Raw genomic sequence first — 23586 nt, 5'->3', positions numbered from 1 at the left:
TTATCATGATCCATACAAATAACAACCAATCTTCGGTTTTTATCCCTCAGTCCCTCCATTGCGGGGTATCGTACACATCAAACAGCTAGGTGCCACTGTACACGGCTCAGCATGAATACGCAGATCAAACAGTTGGCCACCCACTGCATGTGTAGCTCGTCAATCCACTCCTCCACAGCAATTCTTTGAACAGCCATGAACAACCAGCCCATGGCAATGACTACATGTTGACTATTCTGGACCTTATTGGCACTGTCATTGGTTATTCATTATTGATGCATTCAGCAAATTTCGTTCTATGGATCCCATGTAGTCCACCATGACTGCCAGGGACAGTGATGGCTCTCACCTCAGTGTTTTGTATCGAAGGACCACCAAAGGACATAGAATCAGACAAGGGTTCTCAGTTTACTTCATCAGACTTTCGCCATTCCCCCCCCCCCCCCCCCCCCTCCAGTTAATGGTACTCAGCATGTTACTACTGCAGTCCAATGAGGAGGCTCAAAATTTTGTAAAAACCTTTAAGAGTCAGATGGGCAAACTATGTTCCTCCTATTCCCAGAAACAAACATACATTACATATCTGTCATCATACTGTTCCCTGCAATGTGGCAACAGGTCACCAGCATAACTCCTTCACAGACATCAGCACTGCACACTATGGCATCTTGTGCACCCACCACAAGGTCCTACATTCTGCCATGGCAAACCAAGTTCAAGCCTCAGTACAGTGTGTTCATTCAGGTATTTAATAAGTGTCATCACTGTGAACAGGGCTCCATCACAAATGCTTTGGGCAGGTCATTCTATGCTGTTTGAGGATCATCTGTGCTGCACAGACTGCATCACAATCAGTTGCATTTCTCTGGGCTACATGAACCTACCACAGATTTTTTATTCACAGGTATTGAACCTCACAGGATTCTGCAGCATCAGCAGTCCTCACCTTCCCCAGGCTCAGCAGAGTCTCCTCCTCGGGATGCAGCACTCGTGCAGATTGACATGGAGCCTGACACTGCCGCTGGTCCTGCAGCCTCTGCCACAGTGGTGTGCAACAATGTGTCTAACTGCCTTCCTAGATGCCCAGAGGGTTCATCACCGGTTGCTGATTCTTCAGCAGCAGCTTTACAGTGCAAGCTGTGTCCAGTTTTCCAGCCCATGTCCTTGTCATCCACAAGGTGCAGGGCGGGGTGCAGATGGGGATCTGCCATCCGCCATCACCATGGGCCCTGTCTCTTTAGCTGTGTCTGCATCCAAACCTTCTCCCTGCCACTGTACTTGCTATCACACTACACAACAATGGTGCAGAGGTTTGGGGGGAGGAATGTGGTGTTGCTCACCGTTACACGCACCAAAGAAGGCAAGCCACACTGAGGTTCAACAGTTGGCATTAGTAGGTGTTATACCGAGCACCAGAAGGCAGCTAAATAGTGTACACCAGCTTCCAGTGGAAGCCTAAGGAGAGGGCAACTGCCTCCAAGAAGCATGTGCATTGGTACGGACTCAGTCTTGCACTAGCAAATGAGTCAGTTTTCTAGACTTAAACTACTGTGTTCCTAGTATATGAAAATTTTATCGACTTGGGCTGCTCCTGAGGTTTACAGATTGGACTTGAGTGTGGTGCATGCCGTATCACAAGGGCTAGTGTCTTCATGCATATTGTTGCTGTTCTGTCACTGAGTTAGGTATATTTCTTTAATAAAGATATGTATGTGTTCCCATAATTGGTGTGCTATCTGCCTGAAGGTTCCTCTCCCATAGCAGCAGAACCTCAGGACAAAAAACCTCACACTGAACTGTCTAGTGCCTTAAATGACTTGAAGAATTATTTCAAAGGTACAAACCTCAGTGAAACAAGTCTAATGTACTTTCAACTAAATCAGCAACATGATGAAATGCACTGGAATGTTGTGTATGATGATGATGATGATACACAAATGTTGCAACATGACTCTGTCATGTGTGATGAACTGTTCCTGTGACACTCAGCAAAACAACATTGTACAAAGGGAAGCAAGTTGAGACACTGTTTCACAAGACGATGCATTTAGAGTGAAAGAGCACTTATTCAAAATGCTGCAGAAGCAAAAGAAGGTAGCCAGTGCCTCTGAAAGATGAAGTTGGGTAATATTACAGCTCTGACTAGGCTTCTGCAGAAGATAGCTAAACAAGGCAATCAGAACAAATGAAGTCATCACCAACCAATGGCGACACCTGGCAGCTACAGCCTTTTGTACCTCCAGGGGTTGGGGTGCAAATGTTGGTGAAGTATTAGCCAGCAGGCTCTCAGAAATAATCCCCAGCCCACCCACCCCTCACCCACCCCAAAAAATCACATCCCTCACTCTCAGATGTTCAGACGGTTGCCGACATTCTGTGTACATGACCGTATCGGGTTTTTTATGTGATGCAGAAATGCCACCATATTCACGAGCTGTTAACTTTGGGGCAAAGTATGCCAAATGGAGCATCCAGTCATTTACAAGAACTTTGTCTCTAGTAGCTTTAAGCATCCAACTGAGCTGGGGACATTATGCAGACAACCTGGTGCCTTCACACCATCGGGTCACCTGTTGGGTGACTATCTTCTGCTGGTGACCATGGGTCGCATGTTTGAGCTTGGGCTGCCCAGCCTCTCCATTTCTGTTCACCGGTTCCTGTGGGATCTCATCGTTGCTGATCACTGGCCACTGCAGACATACACCTTCTACTTCGGCCATGCTGGTTACTACAGTTTAAATTCCATACTTCCCAGTATGTAATGCTGCAACCACGAGGCAGTCAGGCTGCCAGAAGCTGCGCCTGTCACACACTGACAGCAGCACATGGCAGCGTCAGCATTCGGTGGCAATTCCAATGCCAGCGCCCGTCGCTATCAGTGAGTGCTGTCTCCCATGCTGGTGGTTGCTGACATCTACACATGGTGCATCGGCTGCCTACTACATCACTGAGGGGCAACAGCATCCTGTTTGCTTCAATCCAGTCTCTGCATCAAAATGAATATGGGAGTATTGACAACAGAGATGTTTCAGTGACAGTTCTCCGTGCAATTCCAGTCACCACCACCTCTACAACCCATGTACAGATGAGATAGCAGCACCCTTTCCTGGCTTAGGAATGGCTGATTCCTCCACTACTGTTGGGGTCAGCTCTCAGCCCCATTGATGGAACGATTCAACTGTCACATCATCAAGAACTCTGAGTTGGAGTTTTGATGGTATGAATGTGGTGAGTGAAGTTTCTATTTTTGTGGTCTCTAGAATTCCTGAGCACAGCAATGGGAGGGTGGGCCATGAGTTCTCTCATACTCAGTCAGTGCCAGCAATATGAAGTACTTGCCGATATTACGGACATGAGGCACGTCAGTGTACAAAAATATGCTGCTTAGGTTTTCACCTTGAAGACTGAAATCATGTCTTATTGTTGTTACATCATGGAGCTTGTATTGGTTATCCTGGAATTTTTGTGTACTTTACATGTATTTTGTTTTTGGTAGATAGAGTTTGGACAAATGCCAGGGTTACAAACACGAGCAATGCCAGGGTTACAAACACGAGCAAAGATGGCTAAGGGAGTGATTGACTCTTTAGTGAAATAGGTAATTGAGGTAAAGGAGAGTAATGCTGCTTTGCAAAGGCAAGTGGATTCTTTGACGACAGACAATGTGTGTATACTGGAGCAATACAAAATGATGATGATGTTTGGTTTGCGGGGCACTCAACTTCACAGTCATCAGCTCCTGTATAACAGTCATCAGCTCCTGTACAAAGTCCCAATTTTTTCACAGTCCAATTTTTCACACAGTCCAATCAAGCCACTGTCACAAATAATGATGCTGAGAATGAAATGATGAGGACAACACGATCACTAGTCTCCAGGCAGAGAAAATCCTCAACCCGGCCGTGAATCGAATCCATGACCCTGTGATCCAGAGGCAACAACACTGGCCACTAGACCACGAGCTGCGGATGGCATTACAAAAGCTTCATTCAGTATACCAAATCCTTTATAGGACCAGGTAGTCTACTGACCATTTGTTCAGGTAAAAAGCAGAAGATGTGCAGGCATTTATTGATAATTTTGAAGTTTCTGCAAGTCCGGGTGGTTAGTCAGATGAAATGTGGCGCACATGGCCAAATTACAGTTAACGGGTAGGGCAAAGATGTACGTAATGTACCATGAGGAGCTGAATATGACAAAAACATTTGAGCAACTAAAAAATGAACAGTGCCACATCCCTTAGGTACGAAGTACCCCAAAATCACAATGAATAATTCAGTGGAAACATTTTCAGATAGAATTAGGAAAATAAATCTGCAAACTTATAAGTTGACGTAGAACATGATGGCCGATAAAATTATCCTCCAGGAGGCAGAACACAGAATGCCAGAATTTTTTCGGGAGAGTTTGCACCCAGTAAGTCGAGAAGAGTGCAGATGAAAACAATCCACGGATTTAGCTGCTGGTATTAAGGTCACTATGCAGCTAGAGGTGGTGGACACGGCAAAGCAAATGCAGAACAAGCAAACTGTTTCTTCCTCTGAGGTTAAATGTTATAGGTGTGGACTTGTGGGCTACATTCAGATGCAATTCTGGCAGTCACCGTGCTATAAAGTGTATAGTGGTTGGACACCAAGCACAGCTTTGTAGCATTAGCAAACAGTTGTTAAAACACCCATGGGTATTCCAAAACCATTTAACAGTTTTCTCAGTGAAATTCAATGCTACAAAGTCACATGATGAGGTAAATGTTGCTTAGTTGGCATATAACGGTACACAACAATAGTTTTTAGTGAACATTGAAGGTTCATAATCCACTAGCAAGTCTGGACTTCTAGGGTAGGAAGAGAGCGATTTCCCCTTTTTACAGATTATGTGTAGTAGGGTACAATAAAGTGGCATTGCTAGGGTCAATGTTGCTCAATTTCTGTACTGAAGCAAGGAATTTTTGACAATATACGGAAGTACCGTCACATGTAGGTAAGGGTACTGCAAATCCCATTAGTTGGATTTCGTGAATAAGCATCATACAAAAACTGATCTTTTATGACACACTGTTGAACTCAGTGGAATACTGTTCTGATTGGCAGAGCGTGCTGCAAATGTTACACCATCACTAGGTTCTCCTATCATGAAGGTGGAATCAACTAAAATGCATATACAACCACTAAGGCTCACTTTGCATGATAAAGTGCTGAAAGGCATAGGAAAACTACTCGAGGTAGGCGTAGGTACTGATATACCGAGTAGTATCTCATTTGTGTCATAAACAGTGTGGTTGTAATCTAACCCAACACAAAAAAGCGCGAGTTCTTTTTAAAAAAAAATCACAAAAACAGTAAAAACTAACTATATTCAATTATGAAAATTTAATTAACATACAAAATGTTACATAGTTACCCTTACACAAAACGAAAAGCGCCATCATATTTGCTTAAGAATTTATTTTATTAATAGTGTGTTTTAACCTTGCTTGTAATATAAGAAACACAGTTTTAAAAATTTACACTTCTAAAAATAAACTTTAATTTTATGTATTATCTTAATGAATTTAAAACACACTTTAGTCCTCTCTGAAAGCATACAGAAATTTGTACATTTTCATAATTTCTTGGCTTTTTCTCTCCTAAAATATTTCTTAATTTTGACCAAAAACACCAGTAGGAGGAGACGATTCTTCCAATGGATATAGTGCTGGCAGGGCAAGAAGTGAGACTTTTTACAAAAGTAATAAGACCTGTTGGTAAGTTTCCTTTTGTGCTGTTTCAGCTCCATTATCTTACACCATTTGACAAGATGGAACTGTGTTACAATTGCATCAGAAAACATAGTGGCAGGAAAATAATCAGAATCAGCAATTCAAACAGACATAACTCTTCCAATCTGAACGGCTGCATCTCTATGAGGCAGTATTCTGCACTTTCTTCTTGGTCAGCAGTGAACCTTCTCCCTCTGAGTCTTGGTATACTGTATTAACAAGTCAGTGAAAGGGTTCTAGTGCTAGTTCCTTTCATTTTTTTATTATGTTCTCAAAGGGTTCCATATCAGAATTTTCATAAAAGATCAACCAACAGCTTCAGCAATATTTGTGTTGTCTGCTTGAAGAAAGTCCATGATACTACAAACTATGACAGTTTTTGGAGGAGGAAGAGGAGGAGGAGATTAAGTATTTAATGTCTCGTTGACAATGAGGTCATCAGAGATGGAGCACAAGCTCGGATTAGGAAAGGATAGCTAAGGAAATCACCCAAGCCCTTTCAAAGGAACCATCCTGGCATTTACCCGAAGCAGTTTAGCAAAATCACATGAAACCTAAATCAGGATGGCCAGACACAGCTTTGAACTGTTGTCCTTCCAAATGAGAGTATAGCGAGTTGTTGGAGAAGGTGAGTGACAGTTACAAATTATAACATTATCCAAGATTTTGTTAATGTTAGCAGGGACTTATTCAGAGTGATCTGTTACAGTTTCTACATATTCAGAATAATTATCAATAAACGTGAGTAGGCAGTCACACTGGGAATTCCATCTAGTAGAATTTGGGATCTGCGCATAAGACCATTATTTTCTTTTAACCAACCATGCGGTTGATGGTGGTTTTGAAAGTACTTATGAACTTCACCAATATGCTTTATTAGGTGTTACTTCTTCTTTGAGTAGATTAATATAATGATATGAACATCCATATGTTAATAAGTCAGGCATGTCTTGTTTTAAAAGCTATCACATTTTTATAATTTTATTTTCATTATAAGTGCAAACAGCAAATATGCTTTTGTAAAAAATTATCTTCACACATTTTAATTCAATTTTTCAGAGACTCTCCATAATATTTTGCTGTCTTCTGGTTGGCTTCACAATGGGCTACTATGAACGACATAGTTCAGGTCACACATCATGGTACCTGCAGCACTGAAAGAAGAAGTGTTAAAAGAACATAATCACATGTTAGCAGGACATGAAGGGAGAAGACCAATGGATCATAAATAGCTGAATGGTTTTGATGAAGAACATGAAGACAGGGTGTTGACCATTGTGTGAATAATTGCGTGACATGTGCACAACATGCTGACTTGAGCCATCAATAAATACTGTTCCGAACATTACCAGAGGCATCTCAGGCATTTGAAATGGTGGGTATGGACATTATGGGTCCATTTAACTAGGCACTGGTGGGTAACCGCTATGTGTTAACCATCACAGACCAGTTTTCATGTTACAATGCGATTACTGCCATCCCACAACAACAAGCGAGTACAATAGCACAAGCAATGGTGAACAACTGGTTACTGAAGTGTAGCATATCTGACCCAATAATTTCAAATCAGGGCACCAACTTTGTGTCCTTCTTCTTCCATTGGCATTACATCCCAGGATGGCACTTGGCCTGCTCAATAATTTTCCACCAGTCCTCTCTCGACTTTGCTGTAGACCTTGAGTTACGGCAACCAACTAAGGCAGCATCTTCTCCAATCTTGTCACTCCATCTCAGTCATCTTGCTGTTCTTTCTCCAGGTTCACTGCAGCAGGCTTTCCGTGCAGGATCTGTCTCATCGAGTCATATTACATGTCCAGCTCATCTCAATCTACACAACTTTATGAGCTTGACCACATCATCCAGCTTATAGCAATTGTAAGGCTCGTCATTCCTTTGCCATCTCCAACTCCCGTTTCCATACAGAGATCCAAAGATTCTCCTCAATATACTTCTTTCACATGACCTCAGTCTGCTTTCACACTGCTTTGTAATCATCCATGTTTCTGAGCCATATGTAAGTACTGGGCATATCAGTGTTTTATAGAATCAGCACTTGGTCTCTTTGATAGAAGCTTAAAATTAAAATCTCACAGCATTCTAAAACTGCATTGATTAGAAACACTTATGTAGGCCATAATTTCAATCGAATTTCTACCATTTGCTTCTACCTGACAAGTGAAACGTTCCACTCGCTCAAAAGTCATTCCCTCACAAGTACTGTAGGCTGTAAGGGTTTATTTGTACCACTATACATATACTTGGTATTTCCTTCATTAATTTTCAAGCCCATCTTCTCTGCACACAGTTTTCAAGCTAAGAATGCACTTTGTAGATCTCTAAATGTTGCACTCATTAGATCCACATCATCTGCATATCCCAACAGTTGTACAGACTTATGGTAGATAGTACCTCTTGTCTGGATACCCAATTCACATACCACTTTTTCGAGTGCTGAATTGAAGAGTAGGCAGGAAAGTCTTTGCCCTTGTCTTAGCCCAGTTCATGTGGGGTGACAGCCTAGGCTGCACTTACACAGTACTCTTAAGAGTGCATTAGGGTGACCTCTATCAAAAGTACCAACTTCCCAGGTATCCAAAATTTCCACACTGTCTCATACAATTTAGATCAATTTATTGTTTCATATACAGATTGGAAATCAATGAAAAGATGGTGCACACCATCAAATTCATTGATTTTTCTCTACTATTTGCCAGAGAGTAAATATCTGGTTCACAGTTGACTTTCCTGGTCTGAATCCACAATGATAACTTCCAATAATGTTTTCTGCTATGGGTGAGAGTCTACTAAACAAGATATTTGACAATACTTTACATGCAACAATTTGGTGTGTATTACCTCTGTAGTCACCACATTTAACTATATCTCCTTTCTTGTGTATCAAACACACTATGCCTAAATTCCATTCTTCTGGCAACTCTTCCTTTTCCCAGTGATTTAACTCCTTTGGCTTTCAATAGTTTACTGTTATATTACCAGTCCTTGGTGCTTTAATGTTCTTCAGTTAGGAAATTGTTTTGTCTACTTTTCCTTGAGGGAGGAGAGGGACTATGGGCCTCATAATAATCTTTTTCTGGGTGGATTAGGATCTCTTCAACAGAGGGCCTTGGAGCATCCAAAAGTTCACTACAATACTCTACCCGATGTTCCAATATCTCTTGGTCATAAGTTAATAATTCCCCATTTTTACTTTTGCATGTATTAATATGTGGCTTAAATGTTCTTTTTTCACTAGTTATTTTCTGATAGAATTTTCTGACATAATTTGTTTTTCCAATTATCTCCAATTCTTCGATCTGCTTTCTTTCCCATTCTCTTTCCTTCTTCTGATGCAGTTTCTCTTCTTCTTTCCTTTTATCTCAATAATTTCTTACTGCTAAATGTGTATACGATTTCTCAGGCATTTCCCTGTAAGTCAGGTTTTTGTCGTAACTTAATCTCTTACAATCTTCATCAAACCAGGAACTCCTTGGTTGTTTTCCTTCTTTCCCAGCACTATTTCTGCTGCCTCAATGACTGCGTCCCTGCAAGCACACCATTTCTGATCCAGAGTATCACTTACACTAGGAGTGTATAGTGCAAGATTCTCAGTAACCTTCTCAGAGTATGTTTTAGCAATTCTTCATTTTTTAGCTTTAATATCATATACTTTCTTTGAGATGTTCCTTTTACCTTTCTTGTGTTAGATATCAATCTCTTAGTTTTGCATTACAAGGTGGTGGTCTGAATCCACATTAACTCCTCTGTAGGTATGTACATTGAGTAAGTTGGAGATATGCCATCTGTCAGTAATTACAAGATCATTTTGATTGAAGGCTGATCAGGGCTATACCGTGTTGCTTTATGTATCCTTTTGGGGGAACATAGTGCTACCTGCAACCATATTATATGCTAGGGCAAACTGAACAACTCTGTCGATTATCATTTGTGTATTAGTGGAGGCTATGCTTTCCTACTGCTGGACAATAATGATCTTCTTCTCCAATCTGTGCATAGAGGTCTCCAATAATTACTTTTGTATTATGCTCAGGGCATCCGTCATAGGATCCCTTGAGATTCTCACAGAAGGAGTCTTTATCCTGGTCATCTCCTACTTCTTTAGGTGCATGTACACTGATCAATAAATCATTTGTGAATTGGGCCTTCAATCTCATTTGTAAGATTCTAGATGCTATTCCAGTAAATTCACCCACTCTACATTTAAATTTCTGTCTTACTGCAAACCCAGTATGAAATTCACGGTTGCTCTTTGGATTATGGAAGAAAATTATCCAGCTTCCCATTTCAAGCAATCCATGTCCATTCCATTGCATTTCCTGTGGAGCAACTATGCCTGTCTGTGTTTTATCGAGCTTTTCTCGCAGTGACCTCACGGTTTCTGCCCTCTACAATGATCTTACATTCCAGATTCCAATAAACACATCATTTTTCCTTTTTTGTAATGTCTTTGCCTTTCCCTTTAGTGGTACTATGTCATTGTCCATGTATCAGTCCAGCTTCTTTACTTTGAAGTTTCTGAACAGGGCTTTGGTTCTTATAGGAAGGGGTTGTCAGCCGCTTGCCCAACTCCCAACTTGGAGGACCAGGATTTGTATCAGGTTTACTCCCAGGGGACGCTGCCTTCTCGGAGGCACCTTCAGTGCTGGGCGGGAGCGCTTGCATGCTCTGTCGAAGTCAGGAGCTGTGCTGGCCGGAAGCACTTGCATGCTCTGTCGAAGTCAAGAGCTGTGCTGGCGGTAGTGTAGATTCTGGCAGGGTCACCCAAGCTGTAATGGTCTTGATGGAGGAGCCAGATAGAGTGTGTCCAACAACATAAGGCAGGGAGCGATCTAGAGATGTAGTGAAGCCAAATTCCCTAAAGGAGTAAGCCAACTTCACATCCGAACTATTTAAACAACTATGCCATCTACTTTGAATCTGCAAGCTAATGGCTTTTCCCTTCCACCCTCAGGTGAATGTGAGGACTGAGTGTGTTCACTGTACCATCAGTAAAATATTAAGTTGTTATTTGAATAGCTACCACAATGACTGAGAGATTTATCTATCCTATGATGTAGCCACACCAAACTCTAAAATGCATGACTGTCTTGGGCTGTTGCCATATGAAGTGGCATACAGCAGGAAGATGCCATCACCTTCCAAAGTTATTAAAACTAAAACAGGAAAAAATTGGGAATTGGAAGTGGATGAAGAAGGCAAATTAATGAAGTCCTAAAGAGTTAGGAAAAGCTGGGGAAACATACTATCATTACCTGCAAAGAAAACAAAAGATAAAAAGAGAAGGAAGGAGACAGAAGCTAGTGTGCAGGATATATACAAGGTGCTGTACGCACTCAGGTTGTGCTAGTGAGAACTGAGTTTTATGAGGTATATAGAACAACTCTGTAATAAAACACGTTAAGACTATAAGAGCATCCTAGTTTAAAGAAGTTACTTTAACTTGTTAGTGCTGGGTAATTTATCTTTCATTTGTTGCTAACACTTCTTGCAATGGGATTGGTAGATGATATGTTGAGTAATTATAATAGGGGCATGCTATGGTAACAGGGCGAACTGTGTAATGATGGACCATACACATCCAGCCTTGAGAAAGGGGGGTGGTAGAGTGGAACAGATGTCTTTCCCCATACAGCATTATTATTGTGACAACTATAATGAATATGACATAGCCCTCATTGTATCGGCCAGAAAAAACATTGGACGTGTTGCCTACTCAGAACCCAACCTATTTAAATAACAACCTAAAAACAAACCACCTCCACTCACTGGATCCACTGATATATGCACAGAAACGTCACATTAACACTGAGCAAATGTTCCAGCACCATGATGAGCAACACAACAAGTTTATGATCAGGGATGTCTCTGTTTCTGATAACATTATGGTTACGGCCCTTTGTGTAAGTTACATCTACTTCAAGTGGAAAACCACCCGAGCTATCGTGCTTCCAGTGCACCAGTTACCAACGGACTGGACTAACCACAGAAATTAATGTTTAGTTTAACTAATAGCCCATGAACCACATGGTTTATGCTAAGTATTAGATATTCTCAGATGCTCGACAATGTTCATTGTACAAAACTGTACCAGTGTGTGTATGTGATGCAGAACAGTATCATATTCATCAGCTGTTAACTTCAAGGTAAAGACCACCGCAGTGCCAAATGAAACATTCAGTTACTTTGTAAGGATTTTGTCCACAGTAGCTACAGGCACCTGCCTGAGCTAGAGGCTGTATAAAGACAAGTTGGTGCCTTTGCACTGTACGGTCAGCTGCTGGGTGGCTACCTTCTGCTGGTGACCACCTACCTGGTGGGTCACGTGTTGGAGGCTTGGCTGCCCAGCCTCACTGTTGCTCTTCACCGGTTCCTATGAGACCACACTGTTGCAGATCACTGCACGCATACACCTTCAATTTCAGCCATACTGATAAATATTGTCCTTCCTTGTGTGATACAATGACACCACGAAGCAGTCAGGCTGCCAAGGGCTCCACCTGCCACACACTGACAGTGGCACGCAGCAGCATCACCATTCAGTGACTATGATAGACTGCTAGTTCAAGTGTTCAGCGTAATGGGTCTGAGTAAGATACTTAAATTGTTCAGATATTACTTAGTAAAAACCAGTTGGACGTGTCTAATGATCCGAAAAAGATAAGCGAGGACGAAAGTGAATGTCCTTCCAACTGACAGGACAAGTGTAGAGTACAGTTTTCTGATAGAAATTGTGATCTGTTTCTTCCTAATTTTCAAGGAAAGTAGAACTCAACAATTTTGGTGGTCTGTGGGTACGAAACTACAGACATCAGATGATGGAATTAACTGTGCTTTGTCTTACTGCAATTATAATTTAATTTGAGAAAATGACTATTTATGTTCTGATTTGACATTGTTTTTAATTTACCCAAATCATAACAGCAGTACTGAAAATGATTTTAAATATAGGGGAAAAGGCATCTATCATGGGAGAGTTTGCTAATGTGAGACAGCTAGATTCTGACTACAGCTAAGTGCTCAGCTCTATTGTAAAGCTGTTACAACAATATTCATATGATTATATTCTTCACAAAGTACTCTCTCCCATTTGATACAGTGCACTACCCTTAAAAGTGAGCAGAGTAAATATGTGATTATATTTCTAGTGCAGGACGATTTCCTAAAATGCAATACCATATGCACATGACAGTATTGCGTATTAGGTCTCACTATCTCATATCAAGATAACTTAAGCTTGCCACACTTTGAGTTGGATTCAGACCCATATTTTTACTAAGTAGTTTGACAATTTTGTGAAATTTGTGAAGCCATCTGGTGGTAATCCTGCTGTGTGAATACTTGATGGGTATCCAATCACATTTGTGCAATAGACAAAGCAACAGAAAACTGTGTCCACATTATGTGTTTATCACCGCATTCCTCTCATAAAATTGAGCCTCTTGTGTGAAATTCAAGGGATTTCTTAAAACAAATTACCCCCAAAAAATAAAATTCTGGTGGGCAAATAACACAGATCAAGTAGTAACATTTCCAATTACAAAGCAACCTACTTGAGAGCAGTAATAATTGAAAATGCCTTAAACAGCCTCTGGAAAACAGGACTCTTCCCGTGTAATAGGCATATACTTGTAAGCAATAACTTTGCAGTACAACAGGAGTTTGACCTACATGATGAAAGCAATGGTGTAAATGTGAGTCACAATGCTATCCGGCCAGCTCCCAAAATCAGCAAGCCACATCAATAGCCACCAGTTCTAGTAAAATCATCATGCTCTGAATCTGTTAAGTAGCTAACATTTTTTCCGTACAGAGAACACATGAAACAATTCAAAGAAAAGATATCTGTAGCTGAATCAAAGGAGACAGAAGTGAAAGCTTTGCTCTTGAATAAGAATAAAGGAAAAACATAGGAAACATAATCTTCCCGTCATTCAAAGTCTGTCCAAATTTAATTGAGGATGATGCTTTAGATGTGCACGTCCAGCTGAAGAAGAAGACGTGAATGCATACTCTGCAGTGGTCATTTCTTTGAAGACTAATATAGAGAAATGGGCACAGTGCACTGAATGCTATCCATGGGCTCCTGAAGAACATTAACTGAGAAAAGAGATTTTGCACATCCTGATTGCATTTCTTTTGCACAATAAATGTGGAGAATTTTGGAGAGATAGTAAGGAAGAGAATATTATCATTCTATGATTTACCTGTTCATATAATGGTCACTGTTAAGCATTTTCTATGACTGTATCATATTAAAACGTTTCTATTTTGATTCAAATTGAATTGTTTGTGCTTTTTTCATACTTACATATATTAAGTTGCACACATTTAATAAGCAAAATTTAAAGTACAATAACTACATGTACATTTCCAACTGACAAACATCCAATCATATCAAATATTTTAACATAAAGTGGAGTAATGTGAGAAGAGGAAAGTTTCATGTCAGGGATGAGGTTAGTATGTCTACCCACCATTAAAATCAATTACCTGCCTCATCCTATGAGGCAGGGAGGTGGTCAGCCTCTGAAAATATGTCTCACTGTCCACAAGACTCTTTCGTGTATCCAACACTACGTCCCACAGTTGGTAAGGAGTGTGTGGGGCCAGTGTATGTTCATGAGACCATTTTGTTCACAGATTTTCAATGAGATCCACCCACATTGTCCAAACAGTCCACTCAATCAGGTAGATGTCAGCCTATTGTGAACACCACAGCTGAATGATTTGACTCTTGTGAACTGGTGAGTGGTTCTACTGGAACTGGCTTACTTCACTGGGATAGCACATCCTCACCCTTGACATCATAGTATGTTTCATGATATGCACATACTGATCTGTGTTGAAATTACCATACATTTGATGAAGTATCCCTCCCCCATCTGATGACATCCATCACCAGCACGAGACTATGATGTGACCAACATATGAATGTTGCACCATGCATTGTGGGCTGTAACATGCTCCCTATGGCCTGTAGACCATCGCCAGGCACTCAATCACTGAGTTAAATATTAACTTAACTGAAAAGATGATGTGGTGCCAGTCACACTCTACATTCAATTCAACAAAGACAAGCCTATAAAGTTTGTGATCATCAGAGAAGGCCTATTTATTAGTGGCCCTATGGACTTTGAGGTCAGCATCCTTAACTGGTTGTGAATGGTTCACAAGCATCCACAGAAATTGACCTCATTCTTGAGTTGCAAGAAGTTTAAAAATAATCATTCCATACAGGTGTTCACTAACACTTTGTCTTAGGTGTTGACACCTCTCCTAAGCCCGACCCTCAGCGTTCCAAAACACCCCAAAGGTGTTCTATAGGATTCAGGCCAGGACTCTGTGAAGGCCAGTCCATAACAGGGGTGTTATTGTCATATAACCACTCTGCGACAGACCGTGCATTATGAACAGGTACGCGATCATGTTGAAAGATGCAATCACCATCCCCGAATTGCTCTTCAACAGAGGGAAGCAAGAAGGTGCTTAAAACATCAATGCAGGCCTGTGCCGTGATAGCGCCATGCAAATTAACAAGGGGCGCAAGCCCCCTCCATGAAAAACATGATGACACTGTAACACCACAGCCTCCGGATTTTACTGTTGGCACTACACACACACTGGCAGATGACGTTCACCGGGCATTCCTCATACCCACATCCTGCCACCAGAACACCACATTACATACCATGATTCCTCACTCCACACAACATTTTTTCCATTGTTCAATCGTCCAATGTTTACGCTAGTTACACCAAGCGAGGCGTCGTCTGGCATTTACCAGCATGATGCGTGGCTTATGAGCTGCCACTCGACCAAGAATTCCAAGTTTTCTCACCTCCCACCTAACTGTCATAGTACTTGCAGTGGATCCTGATGCAGTTTGGAATTCCTCTTCAACTGTCAGTGGTCTCTGTCAGTCAACAGATGAGGTCAGCCTGTATTCTTTTGTGCAGTACATGTCCCTTCACATTTCCACTTCACTATCACATCGGAAACAGTGGACCTAGGGATGTTTAGGTGTGTGGAAATCTTGCATACAGACATATGACACAAGTGACACCCAATCATCTGACCACGTTTGAAGTCTGTAAGTTCCGCGGAGCACCACATTCTGCTCTCTCACGATGTCTAATGACTAATGACGTCGCAGATATCGAGTACCTGACAGTAGGTGACAGCAAAATGCACCTAATATGAAAAACATTTGTTTTTGGGGGTGTCCAGATACTTTTGATCACATAGTGTATTTATCTATGGAGAATAAATAAGTAAATTATTTCTTGTATTTTATAAGGAGCAAGTTACCTGTATTGGGCCACAAGCAATGCCAACAATTGATCTTCCTTGAAGGGATGTCACAAGCATTGGTTCAAGAATACTTGTTCCATTTGTCTCCTCAACTTGACCATAATCATTTCTTCCCCAACCATATACTTCTCCCTCATCTGTCAATGCTAATACATGACCTGCACCAACAGCCATTGACATCACACGTTTCCCTAAAATATGGAATGCAAGGGCTTTTAACATAGTCTCTAGACATCATTTCAAAATGCAACAATACCAAGAGAATAAACTTAGTTATAAATAACAAAAGCAGCGATTGACACACAGAAAACAAATCTAACTTCTACAAATAAGAATCACAGGTAATTTCTTGTGACAAGTACATTCAGACTGGATGAAATAAACTTATCTAAAACTCAGTTTAGTGCTTTTGGTGTTATCACATGGAAGTTTCATGAAAAGGCCTACTCAACAATTTATATCCACAGTCCAACCAATAACACTTATTTCTCAATATTGTAATTATATGCAGGTACATCACTACTTATCAAATAGGTGAGCAGCAGACAGGACCATACAAATCACAACAAATTGGCCACACAAACAAACCACCAGAATGAATTTTTTGGTCTGCAGCAGTGTGCACATTACTGTGAAACATCCTGACAGGATAAAAAGCTATGTCAGGTTGAGATCTGACTTACTCGTAAAATGCTACCTTTCATGGCCAATGTTCTTACCAACTGAGCTATCCACAGAGAATACACAACCTGCCTTCACAACTCAATTCCAACAATACCTCTTGCCTACTTTCCAAGCTTCACAGTAACTCTTCTGCGTACTTTTTGTACCAATAACTTTCTAAATAAAAATTCTTTCATATAATAGAAGATGATGCCCAACAGGAATTTTTTAGTTTTACATTCAAATTTAACTTTGTTGTATGGTATATATTTCATATTATTGGGTAAGAAACATGCTTTTGATGGCAACTTTATTTGCACTTTCTGAGCTGAAGTTACACTCCTGGAAATGGAAAAAAGAACACATTGACACCGGTGTGTCAGACCCACCATACTTGCTCCGGACACTGCGAGAGGGCTGTACAAGCAATGATCACACGCATGGCACAGCGGACACACCAGGAACCGCGGTGTTGGCCGTCGAATGGCGCTAGCTGCGCAGCATTTGTGCACCGCCGCCGTCAGTGTCAGCCAGTTTGCCGTGGCATACGGAGCTCCATCGCAGTCTTTAACACTGGTAGCATGCCGCGACAGTGTGGACGTGAACCGTATGTGCAGTTGACGGACTTTGAGCGAGGGCGTATAGTGGGCATGCGGGAGGCCGGGTGGACGTACCGCCGAATTGCTCAACACGTGGGGCGTGAGGTCTCCACAGTACATCGATGTAGTCGCCAGTGGTCGGCGGAAGGTGCACGTGCCCGTCGACCTGGGACCGGACCGCAGCGACGCACGGATGCACGCCAAGACCCTAGGATCCTACGCAGTGCCGTAGGGGACCGCACCGCCACTTCCCAGCAAATTAGGGACACTGTTGCTCCTGGGGTATCGGCGAGGACCATTCGCAACCGTCTCCATGAAGCTGGGCTACGGTCCCGCACACCGTTAGGCCGTCTTCCGCTCACGCCCCAACATCGTGCAGCCCGCCTCCAGTGGTGTCGCGACAGGCGTGAATGGAGGGACGAATGGAGACGTGTCGTCTTCAGCGATGAGAGTCGCTTCTGCCTTGGTGCCAATGATGGTCGTATGCGTGTTTGGCGCCGTGCAGGTGAGCGCCACAATCAGGACTGCATACGACCGAGGCACACAGGGCCAACACCCGGCATCATGGTGTGGGGAGCGATCTCCTACATTGGCCGTACACCACTGGTGATCGTCGAGGGCACACTGAATAGTGCACGGTACATCCAAACCGTCATCGAACCCATCATTCTACCATTCCTAGACCGGCAAGGGAACTTGCTGTTCCAACAGGACAATGCACGTCCGCATGTATCCGGTGCCACCCAACGTGCTCTAGAAGGTGTAAGTCAACTACCCTGGCCAGCAAGATCTCCGGATCTGTCCCCCATTGAGCATGTTTGGGACTGGATGAAGTGTCGTCTCACGCGGTCTGCACGTCCAGCACGGACGCTGGTCCAACTGAGGCGCCAGGTGGAAATGGCATGGCAAGTCGTTCCACAGGACTACATCCAGCATCTCTACGATCGTCTCCATGGGAGAATAGCAGCCTGCATTGTTGCGAAAGGTGGATATACACTGTACTAGTGCCGACATTGTGCATGCTCTGTTGCCTGTGTCTATGTGCCTGTGGTTCTGTCAGTGTGATCATGTGATGTATCTGACCCCAGGAATGTGTCAATAAAGTTTTCCCTTCCTGGGACAATGAATTCACGGTGTTCTTATTTCAATTTCCAGGAGTGTAGTTTTTAAAGGTCACATTTTCTGCTAGTGCTTTAATTATGGACATCATTATTCCTTCTGCTCTCTAATGGATTATTTACAACAAAATTTATGAGATAAAATATATACAGTGATTCCTCACTGAAATAACCAGCTCCTTCTTGAGTTTTGCACAAGACAATTGTGGATAACCACCATATATTATTTTTACAGCACAGTTTAGAGTAATAAAAATGTTCTTTCTTAAACATTATTTATAGCCCCACACAACATTACTGAATGAAAATAAGCAGAGTATGTTAACTTTCTTGCTTCTCTCTAAGACTTCTGATGACATGTAATACAAACATTGCTGAAGTAATTGGTTCGAAAAGTTGTAATTTTTTCTTAACTTAAATCCTCATTAATATATACAAACAACATATTTGAAAGTTTTGTCTAACTTCCAAACTCTTGCTCATGTTTCAAATTTATCACTGGCACTGCAGCCTTTTGATTCTCTCTCTCTCTCTCTCTCTCTCTCTCTCTCTCTCTCTCTCTCTCTCTCTGAGAGAGAAAGCATTTGCGGGAAACCAGTAAATCAACTCACTGTTGTTATATATCAACTGTGACTGATTATAATAATTGTGTGACCTGCAGAGAGAACTAACATAATTCTATCTGATGTGTATTAAATGGAAACTTGTTTGCATATATCAAAAACAACATCTGAACTCAAATGAAATGACACGGTCACAGAGACCTTTTAAGTCTCAACATCTATGATGTATATATGCAGACAGAAGTGACAAATGAAAAAGGAGACCCAGGTTCGAATCCCGGCTTCGGTACAAATTTTCATTTGTTGCCTCAGTCTGCATGTGTACAACATTTGAACTAATGTCAAACATTGTGGAACACCATTAATGATTTCTCCCAAAAAGAGAAACAGCCTCTGAAGACAGCTGCTGGCTTATATGACACAACATTTTGCACTCTCCCTGTTATGTATGACATCATTTTGCACTCTCCCTGTTATGTATGACATGAGCAATTTGTTAGTTACACAATCAATTCCATACAACAACTCTGTTCACTGGAGTTTAATCTCTGAAAAAAATTGCACTGACTTAGTAATGTGTTATGCATTTCAGAAAAGATAATACTTACATACGTGATGTCTGTTCTTTCACGCATGTCCGAAAGAGCAGACAACAGTTTGATTCTGCAGCCACTATGAATCAACACACCAAGGAAATAAAGACATTAGCTGCCAGTGGGCATTGATTTATGTCAACGGAGCACATAGAAAATTTGTGCTGGACTGGGATTCGAACCCAGGTTTTCAACTTACCTCATTGATATATATCAATGCCCAATGGCAGCTAATGTCTTTAAGTCCTTTGTGTCTTGATTCATAGAGGCTACAGCATCAAAATGGTATCTGTTCTTTGGGACATGTCCAAAATGACAGATGCCACAAATATAATTAAGGTGATGATAGTCAATGATTTCTTCAATGCAGATGCACACCAAGCTCGAACTCTCACAAGAATCAGTGAGCTGCTGCGAGTAATGAGGCTAATGAGCAGGGACACTACATCAGTAGTGTGTCGTATAAAATGAGAATTTGGGTCTGACAGGAGGCGTGCTAGGATAGTCCGTGTGGTCGTGGTGACCACTGTGTTGGGATGGTGTAGTGGTCAGCGCATCTGCCTAGTAAGCAGGACACCCAGTCCAGCACAAATTTTTAACTTGCCACATTGAAATAAATTAATGCCCAGTGGCAGCTAATGCCTTTACAAGTCCTTTGTATCTTGAAGATAATAACTGTTACATGACATCAACTCTTCAGTATTTTATTGGAAATGTTGTCAAATTTGAATGAGCTTTTATTTTTTTAGGTTGCTTATTATTTAATTAATTTCAATTGGGAAGTGGATGAGAGTAACAGATTATTAAATTTTATGGATGTTGCTTTCTCGATTTGTGTGCTGAATTTCTTTCTTATACTGTCTTGTCTTTATTTAAAAAAGGACTATTATAAACACATTCTACATATGGATTACCATGTGTACCCTTTCAATTCAGATCAATAGAGATGTTATTTTGTTCGTCAGTCTGTTGTCCTCTCTCATTTCACTATTGTCAATACAGAATTAACATTATCATTTGCATTATTATGTTAAGTGATAATGTGCACACTTTTAGATTTTTTAATATTTTTTCCTAATTGGTTTTAGAGGTCCTTTCAAAACTCCAGTAGCAGCTTCACTTTTACAGTCTAACTTATAAATTTCCTTTTTCCTTTAGCAAGATACAAGTATGTATCTCACTAGCAATTCACTGTTTTTTCAATTTTTAATTACTCGTTTTGTAAACAAACTGGAAAAGCTATTTTCAAATATTGCCACAAAATTACCACAGAATATTTTAAATCTGAAACAATGAATTTAATCATAATAACTTTTTGCAAATTATTTTGAACTTTTCTGCCCAAAATCATTAATTTTTGCTACCTTACTACCAAAAGAGTGTCCCAATATTGTATAGCAATGGGCTATTTATCCTAAGTAGCCATGCATCTTCATGATCTGACAGCAGAGTGGTAGATAACAGGCAAAGGCCTACAAATATATAACCAAAAGTTCTATTGAGAGCCTCAATACTATTATCAACACTTTTCATTTATACACAAGACAGAAGCAAACAATAGACCATAAGCAGCAACCTTTATGTAACAAAATCCACAAATGAAATGTTAGTATCGCCTGCAACCTTCCCACCCATTTGGTCTAACACAGTTTTATTTGATCTCAGGTAAGATATTTTCCTTCAAATGCAATTTTTTTGAATTTAGCAGCATTTCAATTCTTTTAGCAGAAAGAAAGTAAATGATAAAGTTAGGAATTTAAGAATATGTGAACCAATAATATAATATACCATCTGGCTGAAATTTCAAGAAGTATTTAAAATTTGGAATCACATAAATAACTGAAAACACAACACAATTAGGAAATCATTGATACAATGTACAAAGAGCAACAAACAAAATGTAACTGTCATAGGTACATGATCACTTGGCTGAACATACCTTTCAGTGCCTCCACAATTTTTGGAAAGCGAATATGTTCTTCTGAGGCATGTCCCAGACGATAAGTGTCACCTTTTCCCCAAGAGTACACTGCTCCACTTCTGGTAAGTGCAAGACTACACTGTGCACCACAACAAACTTTAACAACATCAACATCTTGAAGCTTGTCAACAAGCTTTGGAAGCTTTGAGCCATCACTCCCACCACGCCCTAAATGAATATCATATAAAATGTAAAAATGATGTTTTCTACTTTTACAGCACTTTTTAAATTATTCTCCTGTAATTACAATTTGATTCAATCTTATCTAGTATGTACAGACCCAATTTTCCATAATCACCATCACCCCAGGAAAACACCAGGCCATTGTCCGTAACAGCAAGTGTTTGTGCATCTCCACTGCCACATGCAACATCAACAACATAATGACCTGAAATAATGGACGTATTTATAACAGCCAGCAGTTTATTTAGATTTCATTTCAAAAACAGAATCTAAAGTGGTTACACATGCAGGCATCAAAGAATGCGAAAAAACTTCATTCACGCTATACACAATTATTATGAGAATAAACCCACCATACAAATGAAGTGCTGGGTGATGAACACCTACACAAAAAGGAGATGTCTTTAATATTCAAAGATATGTTGGTCTTCAAGAAACACAGTACCATATTCAATATTTCTGATGCTACAACAGAACTAACTTTAGTAAAACTTAAATGGTTTAGAACTGGGAAACTGCAAATGCTGGCGTAAGAGGATAGCAGAAGTCTGTATGAAAGCTTACAGATGACACCCAAAAATCAGATGCAGTGAAAAGGACAGGACAATCAAGGAGATGATGATGATTGGTTTGTGGGGTCCTCAACTGTGAGTAGTCAGGTGTGAGGTTACGGGGGGAGGGGGGGGGGGATGAGTAGAGGTAGTGGTGGTGGTGGTGGTGGTGGTGGTGGTGGTAGGAGTACGAGTAAGAGGAGGATGAGGAGGAGAAAGATAGAAGAAAAAAAATGGAGAGATAAAAGACCTAATAGCACTGCTGTCTCCTGTCCGCATGTCTGTTTATGCCTGCTCTCTCAACAAACCCTCCTTGAGGTCATACAGTCCTACTTATTACCATCTCCTCTCCTATAATCTCTGTAGTGGTCCTCCAACTTCTATCCTACATCACAACTTTAGGTATTACATATTTCAGTTAGAAAGAGAGAGAGAGAATTAGTGTATGAAAGGCAGGATGGAAGGTTGGTGTTTAATTTCCATTCCTGCCTTAATCTCTTGTAGATTTGTGGTCTATTTTTCAACCTCATAATATGAGGTGCATTATCTCATTGATTTATGTTCATATTTAGTACTTATGGCTGCAACAACTCAGGGGGAACATTTTGTGGTTGAAACACTACTATGACCACAAAACATTCCCAATTTTGTCTTGTGCATTTAGTCACTTTTCCAGTTGGTGGGCAAGCATACTGTTGCCCACTGCTCTCATTCTGTGAAGCTTTCTCATCAAGAATGTGAAAGCAGTTTTCTGAAATCTGAAGTTGATGGGCATGAAATAAACACACTTCAATCACATTATTGCCATGCTGTCAAAATACAGGCCTGTTGTTGTTAGTGGTCTATGATGCTGTAAGGTGTTGTCATTTATGTACATGCATCCTGGTAAGTGAAATGTTCAAATAATATCACAGTACACAACATGTAGCCAGTAACTTTTGTGCCGAGATGTTATATGAAGTAATATGTGCATTTTTCTGTGCTGCATCACACAGTCATACATACTGCTTCACTTTCTTCCACTTGATGTCATGGTTTGAACAAAGGCGAGACGTAAAAAGACTGTGGGTGTTGTAATGGCACTTGAATTACGTAACCATTACGGCAGCTCACCTGAACCTCTCGATACCAGCAATATTCTACTGTGTTTCTGTAAAGTAGTTAACATGTTTCTGAGACAACATTCAGATTTGATTTCATTAATGTAGAGGTACTTTGATACATCGATATGTTTATATTGCAATGATA

At 40.8% G+C, this 23586-nt stretch overlaps 1 protein-coding gene across 1 annotated transcript in view; it reads right to left on the bottom strand.

Moving 5' to 3' along the window:
- LOC126184598 (E3 ubiquitin-protein ligase HERC2) overlaps positions 1-23586 on the bottom strand; it is an 812863-nt gene that overhangs the window by 654322 nt on the left and 134955 nt on the right. Inside the window, exons 14-16 of the mRNA XM_049927039.1 lie at positions 21885-21992; positions 21563-21772; positions 16085-16278 (exon numbers count right to left, since the gene is read on the bottom strand). Coding sequence (XP_049782996.1) covers positions 16085-16278; positions 21563-21772; positions 21885-21992 — 512 coding nt within the window. The remainder of the gene's footprint in view (positions 1-16084; positions 16279-21562; positions 21773-21884; positions 21993-23586) is intronic.

The sequence above is a fragment of the Schistocerca cancellata genome, chromosome 4, assembly GCF_023864275.1.
Source record: "Schistocerca cancellata isolate TAMUIC-IGC-003103 chromosome 4, iqSchCanc2.1, whole genome shotgun sequence".
NCBI lineage: Eukaryota > Metazoa > Arthropoda > Insecta > Orthoptera > Acrididae > Schistocerca > Schistocerca cancellata.
Note: the sequence above shows the minus strand (reverse complement) of the source record. Positions and strands in the feature narration are given on the sequence as shown.